This window comes from Mercurialis annua, linkage group LG5 (assembly GCF_937616625.2).
Source record: "Mercurialis annua linkage group LG5, ddMerAnnu1.2, whole genome shotgun sequence".
NCBI classification, from domain to species: domain Eukaryota; kingdom Viridiplantae; phylum Streptophyta; class Magnoliopsida; order Malpighiales; family Euphorbiaceae; genus Mercurialis; species Mercurialis annua.
The window spans coordinates 43,063,250-43,078,541 of NC_065574.1; the positions used below are offsets into that span (position 1 = coordinate 43,063,250).

Here is a 15,292-nt window from a genome sequence, read left to right on the forward strand (position 1 = left end):
GGTTTTCGTGTCGTAATTTTTAGGTAAATTTATTTGTTGATGTGTTTATATGTCTTGTATGCTTAGTTATATGTGTTTTGATAGGTAGATATGGATTAAATATCAATGTGAGAGTAGTCTTAAGCATTTGGGTCAAGAATCGTAAGTATCAGAAAAATTTTAACGAGGGGCAATCATCTAAATGGAGTAGACGAACGTCTGTTTAAGAATGACGAGGATTCTCCCCTCGCCGACATGAGAAACGATTGTCTAAAGCTATAGACGATCATATTTAATACACAGACGATCGTCTATGTCATGTAGAATATAAATAGAAATTTTGTTCGAGGAGAAATCATTTTCTCTCAAGTTCTTTCTCACTTAGGTTTTGACTGTCTACTTAGAACCCTATGCTTTGAAACCCTTTTGAAATACCTAAGAGGTGGGTGAATTAGGTTTAATGGCTAATTAAAAATTAGGTTAAGAAAGGATTCGAGAAAATCAGGTTTTGAGGAGAAGAACAAGGTATTTTAGAGTGGTTCAGATTAAACACAATCCTACATCCACTTCAATGATTGAGATTTTCACTAAATAAAACTTGATTACAAGTTACAAAATGGTGCTTTAAAGCTTAACATCCAGCTTGGAATTTTTCTGAAATTAAACCCCTAACTTACACTAATTGTCTTTTACAAGGCCAAATCAATAACCCACAAAAAAACAATAAATGTTCTAACAAACTAGAACAATAAGCAATCAATGTTAATGAATTGACGCACAATAAATTTGAGAAAATATTGAATTGTTGAGAGTTTTGAATGTTGCAATAATTGTTCTAATCAAACTCAATCGGTTAGAACAAGTCTTTAAAGGCTTCTTGCTGATGTGGAGAAGTCCCATTGGTCCAATACAAAATAATCAAGTTTTTTTTTTGACAAAATAATCCAGTTATTTTGTCCTTTAAAAACCCAATATCAAATTGCAAATACCGATAGAAGATCGTCCATAAAGGAGTAGACGATCGTTTGTCTCCAATGGTAAAAAAAGAATTCAAAAGTTTCCTGGACAAATGATCGTCTGACTTGGATAGAAAAACGTTTGTTTGATCGTTTACCTCATGCACTTTTTTGAATTAATTTCACATGCAAACAATGCATTTTGAAGTGATAGACGTCCGTCTATTAAGATAGACGATCGTCTATTACTCAAAAACTGCACAAATACTGCAAATAACTAGGAGTGATATTAGCAAACGATTATACGCCAATTGATTGTTTATATCAAAATTAGGAATGTTAAGACGCATAGTCTAACATTCTCTCCCTTTTTGATATAGACAATCAATCTACCCAAAAATGAAATAAATGCGGAAATAAATGCTCCTCTTTAAAGAGGTAATAATAAACCATGATTTTAAGCATAAAAGCAGGTAACATTTTTAGACAAAATTTTAGCAATACATTTGATAGATAATTTCCCCCCGATTGATAGCAAAAAGGGACAAAGTAATCAAGCAACAAAATTAAATTAGGAAAACATAACCAACATAAGGAAACAAAAATAGGAACCAAAAGATGATGCAATCGCAAAATATATACCATCCAAAAAGCCGATGCAATCATAATGACAAAAACAATCCAAAAATGAAAAAGATGCATACAAACCAATAGTCCAAAGACAAGCCTAAAACACGTCCTAAAACATGAGCCGGAAAAAAAAAACATATCATCTAAAAGCAAACAAACTAAAAACATTCAACATAATAAAAATATAATATGTGTCCATACTAGCTAGCACAGAAATAGCAACAAAAAAAAAAAAGAAGCCAAGCACACATCATAGGTAGGCACGTCATCTGTAGTGCATCATCGGTATCCATCGGACCAGTGGGAGCAATGGGAGCCTGAACAAGTCCATGACGCAAATGAAGAAGCCGCATATCTCGTTCAAGACTACTAAACTGATCATCAAAAGCTCGCTCAATATTATCAAACCGTGAATCGAAAGAGTCAAAATGAGAAGTGACCGAGGTTTAAAAATACTCAAGATTTGAAGTAAGAGTTTGAAAGGAGTCATTTTGAGACGAGGAGGATGCACCACGAGAGCGAGGAACATGAGGAGGCAAGGATGTTACTGATATGCACTAAGTCAATCATGTTTGATCATGTATTGACTTTACCTTTTGTTATTTATTAGTTGGCACTTTTATTATCATTATATGTTATGATTAAATTCTTAAATGGTTAATTCTTCTTAAGGTCATCAAGTATGTGACTTGATAGTAAAATCCTTAGGATTAATAAATAATTATATTCAAACTATCCCTAGTCTTAATAGTACATTAAGATTAGTATATTGTTGAATAATGACTATGTTTTACTAATCATGTATATGAGTACTAAGTCAAATCATAGGTGTCTTTAAGAAATGAAACACTAGATGACCCATCATGAGAATACTACATAGATCATTGTCATAAGTATCTCTCATTATAATCATTTGACCTTGAAATCACCATGTATTTCTGCATAGCTATTTCATATTTCGATACAATCTTACATTATCTTTAATAGGATAATGCAATAGATTGTCGTTAGATATGAAAGTAACTATGTGATAAATGTTAAGTGATGAGAAGGAATTTGTCCCTCAATTATTTGAGTAAAATATCTATTGGCCCCTTGAAAAGATAGATCGAAGGAAATGCATGGCCATGCTAAATACATTAATAAAGAGTTATCATTTTCAGTCTACTTAGAATCAGAAAACTAATGATTGATTATTATAAGGGTGACAATATTATGCCTTATATTCAATCTGGATATAGCGAGACAAAGGGATTAAAATATTATATATAAGGTTAAATCGGATAATCAATATTCATATGCCTTGGGTAGTCATAATGTCTTGCTAGAGGCCACGTATGACTTGCGGGACGAAAAAGATATATTCATCCCACTGCCAACGCTATGTGAACCTACTGGGTGACACACTAAGAATAGAGTCAAAACAGTTATAGGTTGTACAAGCCCAATAGAATAAAGTGATTAATAGATTATCATATATATAATTGGTAATGTAATATATATATATTATGCCTTATATTCAATCTGGATATAGCGAGACAAAGGGATTAAAATATTATATATAAGGTTAAATCGGATAATCAATATTCATATGCCTTGGGTAGTCATAATGTCTTGCTAGAGGCCACGTATGACTTGCGGGATGTATGTGTGTGTGTGTATTATCAAAAAGGAGTTTTTGATAAACATAAATTTAAAAGAGTTATAAAAAACGTAGTGGGTCTCATACTACTTGATGGGAATAAAAATAAACATGTGGACATTCAAGGGGGTTGTGTGAGTCGAACAAGTAATGCTAGATGACTTAAATATGGTATTTCATCAAATTCAATTTAATGTCATCTAGTTCATAATTGTACATATGTCCTTTGACTTGCGGAGAAGGTTAGTAGGAGCGCTATCACTTTCTTAGTCTTGTACGTAGATGATATTTTGCTAATCGGAAATGACGTCGGTATGTTAACTTTATTGAAGCTTTGGTTATCCAAAACTTTCTCCAAGAAGCACCTTGGAGAAGCGACCTACATTCTCGATATTAGACTCTATAGAAATAAATCTAAAAGAATGATTTTTTTATCTTAAAGGCTTTACTTAGAAAACATATTGAAGAAGTTCAATATGGAAAATTCTTGTTTAGTATGGTATTCATCTTTCCAAAAGGAATATCTCCACAGACTTTCAAAGAAAAGGATGAAATGGCAACGATATCATATTCTTCAGCAATTGGTAGTCTTATGTATGCTATGTTATGTATGAGGCCGAATATTTCCTTTGCGGTTAGTTTGACTAGCTAGTAGCAATCTAATACAGGTTCGGAAGACTAGATGGCGGTTAAGAATATCTTTACGTACTTGAGAATAACTAAATATATAGTCTTTACTTATGGAGGAGGTGATCTAAAAATATACAGCTTTATAGATTCTAATTTTCAAATAGATCTAGATGATAGAAAATATATCTCTGATTTGTTTTTACCTGTACTAGAGCAGCGAAAAGTTGGAAGAGTTCCAAACAAGAAACAACTGCAAATTCCACTATGGAAGCCGAGTATATTGATGCATCTACAAAGGAAGTTGTTTGGATCAAAACGTTTGTTAGCAAACTAGAGGTAGTTCCATATGATGACCCGTTAATGAAGCCCATGACACATAGTCAATTAGATTTACATCCTGAAAATATAGGTCTTAAATGTAGTAGCATGTGGCTCCAGTGCAAGTGGGATATTGTTAGTAGTATGTACCCTAGGGCCATTTTGAATGTATACTTAAATAAACTTAATCCCCTTGGCAATAATATATGTTTTATATGACTAAGTGTTCTCATCAAACTAAGTGTTCTTTTAGTAGGTATTTTCCTTGATTACTTTGTGAAAGAATTTATTCTTACGTACTAAGAATATGAGTGACACTCTTTTACACAAGTAATCTAAATAATTGTTCACGATCTTATGGGGACCTACGTATAAGGAAAACTATGAGCGGAAGTGGGGGTTTCGGGGTTCCTATTCGCCCAGGCTTATGGCAGGACTCTATTCTGGACATGTTTTGAAATAATATGGAGTCACCACCTAGCTTAGCTAGGAAATGCCTTTTACATCGACTCGATAACCTTACTCGCTTATGGGTAAGATTACCATATGCCAACCAAAGACCGAGTTCGTGGACCTACCTGAGACTCATGCACTTGGCTTATTAACCTCTACTTTTTACCTACTGGATGCATCAGTATTATCTCGACATTTCATCTGCAGTTCACACGAGATTGTACTGGAGGAAAAAAAAATTATGAAAGCGGTAAACACGTTTGACGCGCATTTGACTCGATCTGGACTGGTCAAGTAACAAATTACTCCTTATCATACATCTAAACCTGATGGTTTCTAACAAATACAAGTATTGGCTAGTCTAGATATATAACATACATAAAGCATAAAAATCGATGTATATGTTTGATTGATTTTATTAGGTTATTCTTGAAAATCCTATTCAACCTCTAATTACTTTTTACATGCAATCTTAAGATGTCTAGCTTATTTGCTGGATTTGATTTGACTTGTTAATTTAACGTGGTTAGTTCTTTAGCCTGTTAATATTGGATTTTCATGCTTTTAAAAAGCGGTAAACATTTTTGACGCACTCATGGGCAGTTGGATAGACATATAAGGTAAGAAATACTTTTAAACCTCGTTAACTTGAGTTACTCGCACTCGCCACATTTTGACCGTCAGTATGGTCAGAACTAGTTCTCGGGCAGAACAGGAAAGTTGTTCGTCTCATCGATACAGTTCCACTAGATTAAAACATGGTCGATTTTAAGTTTGGATGGACCCGAAATCCGGTCTAGAAGTTGCTGGGTTCACCGATTGTGGACTTATGGGCCCAGTTTACTTTAAGAATTACAATTTTGCGCTTTCAGGCCTCGATTACATTAGGACTGGCCCCTTACAATATATAATATTAATATACATAAAAACTCCTAAATCTGGGCTCAAACAGGGCCTAGATCCGAACTCAATCGAGCCCGGAAACCTAAAAACAAAGACGAATCAAATCTGGGAAGATTTGGAAGAAGATTTGGGAAGCAAGGAAGGTATGAACTCGGCACCTGTTGGAGTGCCAATGGCACCATTTATCCATGGCGGCGGCGCTAGTCCACACCGGCGGCAGCGTCAGTTGCAGTGGTGGCGGCGCCGGTTCGGGTAGAAGCAGTAGCTCGTCGTTTTCGTTCGTTTTCTCATCCGTTTTTCATTCAAACATGCTCAAAAAAGATATCAAAGGTATGGGAAAGAAATACAAATATTACGGAACTAATTAATGGCGATTCAACACGCATTAATGAACCTAAACTACAGGTTTTAGACAATTTTTGATAATAAGACGAGAGGCACGCTAGAACACGGAAAAAGAGGTAATTAATTCCAACATGCTTCCTAAGTGTAAAAATTCAATAGATTCAAATTTAATGGAATAAAAATATTAGGACGGACCTAAAACATGCTTTCTAATCCAATTTCATGGAAGTTTGTGGAAAAGAGCATTAAGACAACAATTATAGCAATTTGACAGCAATTAATGGCAAAACAATCAAAATCAACCTAAACATACAATCTAAATCATGCAATTGACAGATATTATGAAAAGTGATAGAGACAATTAAGAGTCCTCCAAAATACCGTTATGAGTCTTTGGCTCGTTTACTAGCGAAGTGGATGTTGATCCAACTTCGAATCACGCGTAGTAGCTTTGTACTTGATTGATTAAAGTGTTTAGCTTGTTTTATGGAATAGATTTTAGTGCAATTTGTGTGTGTGTGTGAGGAAGAGTTCGCCCAAAACCTACTTTTCTAGTGTTAAGGTTCGAATTCTAGGGTCGGATTTTAAGCTCTAGTCCGATCTCTAGCTAGGCTGTCTAAGGGTAGTATTTATAGGGGTGAGGAAGACCTAGGATTAGTTAGAGTTCGAGTTTGGTCAGGAGTGTGCAAGTGTGTGACTTGATAAAGTGTTTTGATTAGCAAATACCTCTTTTTAATTAATCAAATTCGTATTATCATGGACGGTCCTCGACCTTTGCCCTAATCTTCCCTAAACCCCCTGACCTTTCAAAAGCTTCCCTAAACCCCCTGACCTTTATGGCGGCACCACTCACGGCCCTCCTGACAAAAAAAAACTAAAATCGCGGCGCCGCCAACGATTAAATCGTTTGCATGCCTGTTCCTCGCCACCTGTCGACCCACGTGACCTCTCCTCTATTAGAAGCAACAGTTCCTCTTTCAGAGTTGCAGGTTGACTTTTTAAATTTTTTAAAAAAAGTAACCGCTCGGTAACTTTTCTCTCTCTTTCATCTTCGTTCTGACATACACTACCTTCCATCTCTTTCTTCTCGAACTCTCCGTTTCACACCACCATTGTTTCTTCGATTGCCTGTTCGTCTTCTATTCTTGCATTGTGAAGAAGAAAACATAACGAAGGAACAAAACAGAAATTTAGAGTGAGAAAGATTTATTTTTACTCTTGTTGTCTGGTTAATGTGGTTTAGGGTTTGATTAATGTGGTGTATTTATGTTCTCTCTGTCATAGGTTATTATAGTGAAGGAATTACAGAAATGAGAAAGAAAGGAAAAGGAAATTCAAAGGAAAGAGAACGAACGGGACCACCTGGAACTCCTGGATGGGGTTTAATGGATGAGAGCGATAGTGACGATGTAGTGGAAGGTATGTCAATTTTGACCCTGTTTTTTTTTGGTGGATTTTGTTTTTGTAGGACCACATAGTACTTTGATTTCTGTAAATGTTTGTTATTCTATGCTTTGATTTTTTTTATTGGTTTTGGACATGGGACTACAAGTTGCTTTATGTTTGTTTACTGCTGTAGGACCACTAGTTGGTTTGATTTGTTTAATCTTTGTACGACCTGTTTTATGTTTTCACGTTTCTGTTGGTTGGCATTTACTATTCTTTTTGTGTTGCTTGATGGTTGTTGGTGTAATTAAATATTTGTCTGTTTGCAGTGTCACCAGGTTTAGAATATTTTCAAATCAACCTTCACATTAATGGGGAATTGGGGGAATGGGGTTACCATGATGGGAAAGTGTTCACCGGCGTTTATTCTGTGTCCGATATGTCTATGAGGAAATTAGATAGATGGGTGAAAAGAGAAAAAGTTAACGGATTAGTTGATTATTATTGGAAAGAAAAAGACAAGGAATTTCATGATTGGATGAGCCCGATAAATCACGAAGACGATGTCATGGAAATGGCAAGGGCTGGGAAGAGGGATGGAGAAGTGGATGTTTATGTTAGGAAACTGACAATTAAAGACATTGAGTCTTTAGTCCCTCCGCCCCCGTCGCCCCCACATGTTGTACTTGAGGAGATACCAAACCCCAAAGATGACGCTTATGTGTATCCCACTCCCGTGAAAAAGTAAGGGTTAAACCATTGGCTACCAAGGCTGTTTGTGAAGATCCTTCAGAAAGTGGGGGGTCATGGTTGATTCCATATGTAAGTGAATGGGCTTCTATGCTCCAGGGAGATATAGAGGCCCAGGGGAATGAAGGGGCAGATTATTTGGGCCAAACTGATACTGGGAATGATGAGGTTGCTGGTGAGGGGTTAAATGAAGAGGTAAGCATTCAGTTGGCTGATGAAGATTGCCATGTTAAGGGGGACGAGGCTGCTGAAGATTGCCAAGTGAATGGAGCTGAGGCTGGGGCTGGGGCTGGGAGTAGGGCTGGGGCTGGGGCTGGTGAAGATGTCCAAGATCAAGGGCCACCTGTGGATGTCCAACAGAATGTACCGCACGAGGAATATCATGGCCAACAGCATGGGCCACAAGAGGAAGAAGGTCAAATTCAGGGGCCACATGAGGAAGCTCAGGATTTGGGGGCTGACGATTGGCCGCACATGGCCGAGGGAGAGGTGCTGCATGATAAGGGTCCTACTCAACAAACTCAAGATGTGAACTTTGATAATTTCTTCCAGACCTAACATCAGCCCCCATTTGAGGGTTTATTTGAGGAGCTGAACAGGGAACTGCCGCAAAGGCTAAGTAAAGACCAGCCACCGGTGCCCACAGAAGAACAGCATCATGATTCACAGGAATGGGTTGAAGATTGGGATGATGTTCTAGATAAGTACATTGTGGATCCTGATTATGACATCTTGGATGGTGATGAAGATTTGACTACTGAGCCAGTCAGTTGCCTGAAGAGAATGTTGGTGCTTCGCAGAACAGGGCTGGTGGAAGACCTAAAGGTAAAGCCCAATTTGAGTCTGGTGGTGTGGACAGAACCATTCACCAGGACACTGTAGGTGGTCATTCAGAGTACATTGAGTCTGATGGTAATAGATCTATTTCAGATTCAGAAGAAGATGGGGGGGGAGACTTTTAATGTGTTTGATGAAGACCACGACCAGGAGGGTCCAACTTTCTCTGTTGGGATGTTGTTCAATGACAGGGAGCAGTTTAAGAAGGCTTGCCGTGAGTGGGGGATACACCACAGGTACCAACTGCACTTACCTGTAAATGAGATAACAAGAGTGAGGGCAAAGTGCTACTCAAATGCTAAATGTATGTTCTACGTGTTTGCCTCAAAGCTGCACCTCAAAGATCCCGATGACAACACATTCCGAGTGAAGACCCTTGATCTGTGCCATTCATGTCCTAAAGTGAGCAAAAACTTCCACCTGACTAGTGCATTCCTCGCCGACAAGTACTTAGAAGAATTTAGAAACGATCCTGAATATAAGTCTGAAGTGTTTGTGAAGAAGATTCGGATGGAGCTAAAACAATTAATAAGCATTCAGCAAGTCAAAAGAGCAAGAAGGGCAGCATTGGACAAATTGGAGGGTGATGAGGACCGGCAATATGCGAAGTTGTATGATTACAAGAGGGAGGTTTTGAGAACCAACCCAGGCAGCACGATGGAGTTTAAAGAAGCAAGGGGGAAGTTCCAGGGAATGTATGTATGCTTTCATGGGTTGAAGCAGGCCTTCATGAATGGGATGCGATAGATTGTCTGTCTGGATGGGTGCTGGTTGAAGGGTAAATACGGGGGTCAACTTCTTTCTGCAACAGGGATTGATCCAAACGACTGTATGTACCCCTTAGCATATGCCTGGGTTAAAATGGAGAACACAGACACCTGGATGTGGTTTATTGAGCTACTTCAAGCTGATCTGCACCTTACAAATGCCACTGATTTCATGTCCGATAAACAAAAGGTACATTCCATGGGTGAACAATCTTAGTTGATTTTAGTGATCAATGTTAATTTGCTGTATTAGCTTTTTTACATTAAGGTCAGGGTCCTTTAGTGAATAATTTACAAACTATAGGGTCTGTTATAGATTCCATGGGTGATTATATTTCGTGCGTTTGTGCAGGGTTTGGTGAATGCTGTGAAGGAGTTGTTCCCATATTCAGAACATCGATTTTGCTAGAGGCATTTGTGGGCCAATTTCAGGAGCACGTTTCACACGCAACACATGAAGCCCTTCATCTGGAACATTGGAACAACAACTTATAAAGCAGCCATGGATAGAGCAATGAAAGCTCTGGAAGACAAACATGACGCTGGCTTTAAATGGATCAAAGAGAGGGACATGAAACACTGGTGTAGAGCGTTGTTCAAGGAGGAAGTGAAATGTGATATCCTCCTAAACAACCTGGCTGAAGCATTCAACAAGTACATACTTGCTGCAAGAGAGAAGCCAGTGCTGATAATGTTCGAAATGATAAGGACTCAGCTTATGAAGAGGATAAATGACAAGCAGAAGTTTGGGAGAAATATGGAGGGTGAGCTGTGTCCAAAGATCAGAAAGAAGTTGGCCAAAATCATTGATTATGGTTGGAAGTTCACCGCAGATCCTGGTGGTAGCCCTCAGTGGCAGGTAGAGGCCCCAGGGGGCCAGTTCGTGGTTGATTTGGCTAACAGAACATGCACATGTCGAAGATGGCAGCTTAGTGGAATCCCATGTTCGCATGCTACACCATGCATATATGGAAATAATCAACGGCCTGAAGAGTTTGTGGATGACTGTTACAGCATAGCTACGTATGAGAAGGTATACAACTATGTAATCAACCCTATGAATGGGCCAAACATGTGGGAAACAGACCCTGAGCCATTCAACATCATACTCCCACCATCCCCAGTACACAAAAAGAAGAGGGGCAGAATACCAACGGCTAGAAAAAAGGAGGCGGAAGAACTAGAGAAACAAAGGGTTGAAAAAGCCAAGGAAGCCGCTGCAAGTAGGGCAAAGGTGCCAAGGAATGGAAATATGAGAATCACTTGCAGTTTCTGTGGAAAATTTGGACACAATAAGAGGGGTTGCCTAAAGATAAGTGAGGGTCAGTCAACTCATGAGGTTGGTGGTCCATCTGCTGAAAGAGAGCCTGGTGGTCAGTCTGCTGAAAGAGAGCCTGGTGGTCAGTCTGCTGAAAGAGAACCTGTGCTTCATGACGCTCCAGTCACCTTCCGCTGGATGATGGATGTTAGTGAATGTCTGGTTTTGTTGTTTTTAGTTTTTGGTTTATTATTCCATTAAATTTTTAAATTGGTGTGTGTCTTTCCATGGCAGGGTACAAGTCAAGTCGTTCATAGGTCACCGAGTAGACGTGAAACCTTTCCATTTGTGGATGAAGCAATTCAGGAGAAACCTCCGGTTGCTGACCAAGGCCAACCAGACCAGAACAACCAGAACCACCCAGGTGATGCAGAAGAGCATGCCTTCAACAGCCAACGGAGCACTGTTGAAGATGGAGCTTCGTCCCAACCTATCCCTACTCAAGCTGAAAAAGGAAAAGGGAAGAGGAGAGCTATAGATGTTCCCTCTAGATACATGAACATCTTGAGGAAGAGATCCAAAAACATGTAGTTCTAGAACATGGTTTAGTGCTAATTATTTTGTTACTTATTTTGGTGCACATAGGTAGTATTTTGTTAGGGTGTGCATGTAGGTTTTACATTGTGATTAGAATTTTAGTTGATGTATTGGAATGGATGTATTTGATTGGATGAATGGATGTATTAAACAGTTCCTGTATTGAACAGTTTGTGTTTGTCTGTTTTTTTAGCAACTATAAGGTCAACTTTTTATATCACCAACTAAGGTCCTGATCCTTTTTCTTAAAGATCAGCCACGGTCCTCATGCTTTTATTATAAGAACAAATATGGTACTCAACCTTTTATTAACAAATCATCTTCGGACCTCAACCTCTTAAATCAAGATCACTTAAGGTACTCAACCTTCATAATTAAAACACTAAAGGTTCGTTATTAATTTAAAAAGGGACATCTGTCACACCTGACAACAAAAAGCAAATCAGAACCCTACTACATAAATGAAGGTCTAACACATAATTCAACTCAACACTCAACCCCTTTCTGAAAACCCTCGTGTCCTTCTCTTTTTTCTTACCAGCCTTCCCATAGATCTCCAGTTCCAAGATACAACGACAATGGAAGGAGAAGCTAAACAAGTTGTGTGCGATTGTGGAATTCCATGCCGTCTGCAGATTTCCTCTACTGAACGAAATCCAGGACGGAGATTTTACAGCTGTTATAAGAGAAATGTAAGTATTTTAGATTTTACGACTGTTCTAAGAGAAATGTAAGTATTTTATTTAAACTTAATCCTCCGTTGTTGCCATCTAATTGTCGTTTGACCTACATTACACAGAATCAATGCGATTTTTTTGCCTGGGTAGATAACGACATGGCCTATCAGATGACGGTGGTCAGGAAGTTGAAAAGTGATCTTAACGCCATGACTGAAGAACGCAATGCCGCTCTACTGGAACTAGTTAATGCCCATACTCATGTGGCAGCTAAAACTGACGAACTGCAGGAACTTAATGAGGCCTTCGAGGGATTGAAGGAGTCTCATGAGATGTACCACGAAGAAAATATGATTATGATGCAGGAAAGTGGTCTGCAACTTATGGAGATAGAGACTCTGAAGGACCACATCAAGCTGATGGAAGTCAAGTGCTCAGACATGGAGAGGAAAAACAAGATCATGAAGCTTGGTTTTTTTGTGGCTTTTGCAGTTGCCGGTTGCAGTTTAGCCGTTGCTTGCTTCAAGAAAAATTGATTCATTTTTTGTTAAGTGACAGTGGCTTGTGTTTGTGCAGTGTTGTTAGTTAACTGCGTTCCAATAATTTTTTGTATTACCTTAAACTCATTCAACTTGCTTTCTATGAAAACTGTGTGTGATTCTAAATTTTAAATTACAGTACTGTCGTTGATTATAAAATATAAGTTCAGGTGCTGTCTTGATTATAAAATATAAGTTCAGGTGCTGTCTTTCATAATTGGTTGAAATGTCAAGGGCTATATTAGACTTGACAGAAAAATGAACCGCCAAAAAAATGAAAACTTATGGTAAAGATTAGAAATGGATTTTCCAAGAAACCCTTTCATTACACCCGTTCCATCAGTTGTATTGTTCCAATGCAGCCTCTTCGTTAACTACAACCACTAATTAATTACATCCACAAAGGGCATCTAAAGAAATTGAAGAGTCATGATGCTAACTTATTTAAATAGGCAACCATAGCAACTGATTCAAGCATTTCAGAGTACACAAATTGTTCTTATTCTCAGAGTAACCAGAAGATGTCCGATAATATTGTTGTATCTTCACTTAATATGGAACTTATGGATTGCCCAATATGCTGTGAACCCTTTACAACTCCAATTATTCAGGTTTGTACCCATTTGTTTCTCTTTACCATTTACTGTTATTTATTTCTGTAATTGTATTGTTTAGTAATTGTATTTTTTTCTGTAATTATATTCAGTGTGAAAATGGACATGCAACATGCAACGCATGCTCGGAGAAGACTCAAAAGTGTCATTCTTGCACCCTGCCTATCAGGAGAATGAGGAACCGGATTCTGGAAGATGTTGCTGAGTCTTTAAGAGTTTGTTGCTCGTTCAAGAATTATGGATGCCCAGAAACTGTTAGGTACCCCGATAAGATCAACCACGAAAAGTTATGTTCCTTTATAGAGTGTTCATGCCCCATTGAAGTTTGCAATGTCAAGGGAACCTCTGAAATGATTTATGCTTATTGTAAAGTGATGCATAAAGATTTTGTGAAGCTGTTTGTTTTTGGTCGTAAATTCCCTGTTTCTGTCCGGCTGAATGATAATTTCTTTATTCTCCAAGAGGAAAACACAGACATTGTGTTTGTTCTGAACGACACAACGTGTTCTTATGGGAATATTCTGACGATGTGTTGTCTTAGACCGTTAGCAGCTGGATGCTGCCCCCATGAAATTGAAGTGAATGTCAACTCAAGTCACAAGTTTCACAGTGCTACCCAAAACATTCAAGGCACCAGCAATTACTATCGTTCTTTTTCAGGGTTCCTTCTTGATAGTGACCACGAATTTTTTGCTGACGGTATGATCAAGATGGAGTTATGTGTTTATCACGCACCGGAGCTTGCTTAAGAGGATGATTTGTTTATCTATTCTTGTTTATGTATTTTGGCTTAAGAGGATCACTTGTTTATGTATTTTTGGTCAAGTGGGAGATTTGTGTTCTTGTTCAGGGTTCCTGCTTGTTTGTGTATTATTTTTTTTCTAAATGTTCTGAAATGTTTGAATATTTAATGAAATGAAATTTTAATTTTACTTTTCTGCTTGTTTATATGTCTTTATGTATTACATTTTACATGTTCTGTAAGTAATGTATGTTCTATATGTTTTATGTATATTTTTTTGTCCAGAGTAACAAATATTAGGGTCCACTGTTCAATTCATTTTAAAAGTCAGGGACCTTATGTGAACAAATGTATAAGAATGAAAGACAGTGTCTTAAAAAGTATTTCATTTTTCCAAAAATAAATTTGTAAAATTTCCAAATGAAAGACAATGTCTTAAATAAAATAACAACATATCAGGAAATAAAAAACAATGCTACATTATGAAATTGCAAAAGTAAAAAACATATAAGTGTTTTAAAATAAAATAACAACATATCGGAAATAATAAACAACGCTACATTTATTTCATTATTTTATTCTTCTGTTTTTATTTGTTCTTCTATTTTTTGCTGCACCCTTCTTCTGGACCTTCAGCCACATCAAATGGGCCTTCAACAGCAACAATCTGCACTTCCAAGGCTTCTACTTGGCCCTCATCTTCAGTGTCGTACCACTCTAGCAACAATATCTCTTCACCTGGACCTTCTTCAACTCCCGGAGCATCTTCAACTGCCTCGACTGGACCATCTTCAACTGGCTCAAATGGACCATCTTCTTCAATTTCTTCAAATTCTAACTTGGGTCCACTCTCAGGCATCAAATTATGCACATAATCACAGGTTAAATATCTAACGTACACATCAACCACACCTGCTTTTAGCCCAGCGCTTGCCATCTCCTCAACATCTCCATCATGGTCAATTGGCTTTATCCCTCGATGATAGTCCAACTCTGGCTGCCTCCAATAATACATAACCAGCCCCTTCACTCCAATTTTTTTTTGCCCACAAATCAAGCCTATTCAGTGACAGTTGTGAAATGTCAAAACACCTTGCACACACATCACCCCACAAATAACCACCCTCTCCAAATTCTCCATCGTAGTGCAGAACAATTTCCAGGATCTCAGAATCCACTTCCACCGTAGGGGCTGTTCAAACAAACAATGCAGAGACATTCACAGACATTATGAAAAAAAATTAACAAATTTTACAACCAACTAAAAAA

The 15,292-nt window shown here is 37.9% G+C and overlaps 2 protein-coding genes across 2 annotated transcripts; both read left to right on the forward strand.

Moving 5' to 3' along the window:
* Positions 1-12,029: 12,029 nt before the first annotated feature.
* Positions 12,030-12,664, forward strand: LOC126681892 (uncharacterized). Its single transcript, XM_050377449.1, has 2 exons — positions 12,030-12,143; positions 12,251-12,664. Exons 1-2 carry the CDS (start codon positions 12,030-12,032, stop codon positions 12,662-12,664), a joined length of 528 nt encoding a protein of 175 aa, XP_050233406.1.
* Positions 12,665-12,967: 303 nt separating this feature from the next.
* LOC126681894 (E3 ubiquitin-protein ligase SINA-like 10) lies at positions 12,968-14,030 on the forward strand. The gene is made up of 3 exons (XM_050377450.1): positions 12,968-13,012; positions 13,120-13,278; positions 13,374-14,030. The coding sequence occupies exons 1-3, from the start codon at positions 12,968-12,970 to the stop codon at positions 14,028-14,030; spliced, it is 861 nt and encodes a 286-aa protein (XP_050233407.1).
* The last annotated feature ends 1,262 nt before the right edge of the window (positions 14,031-15,292 follow it).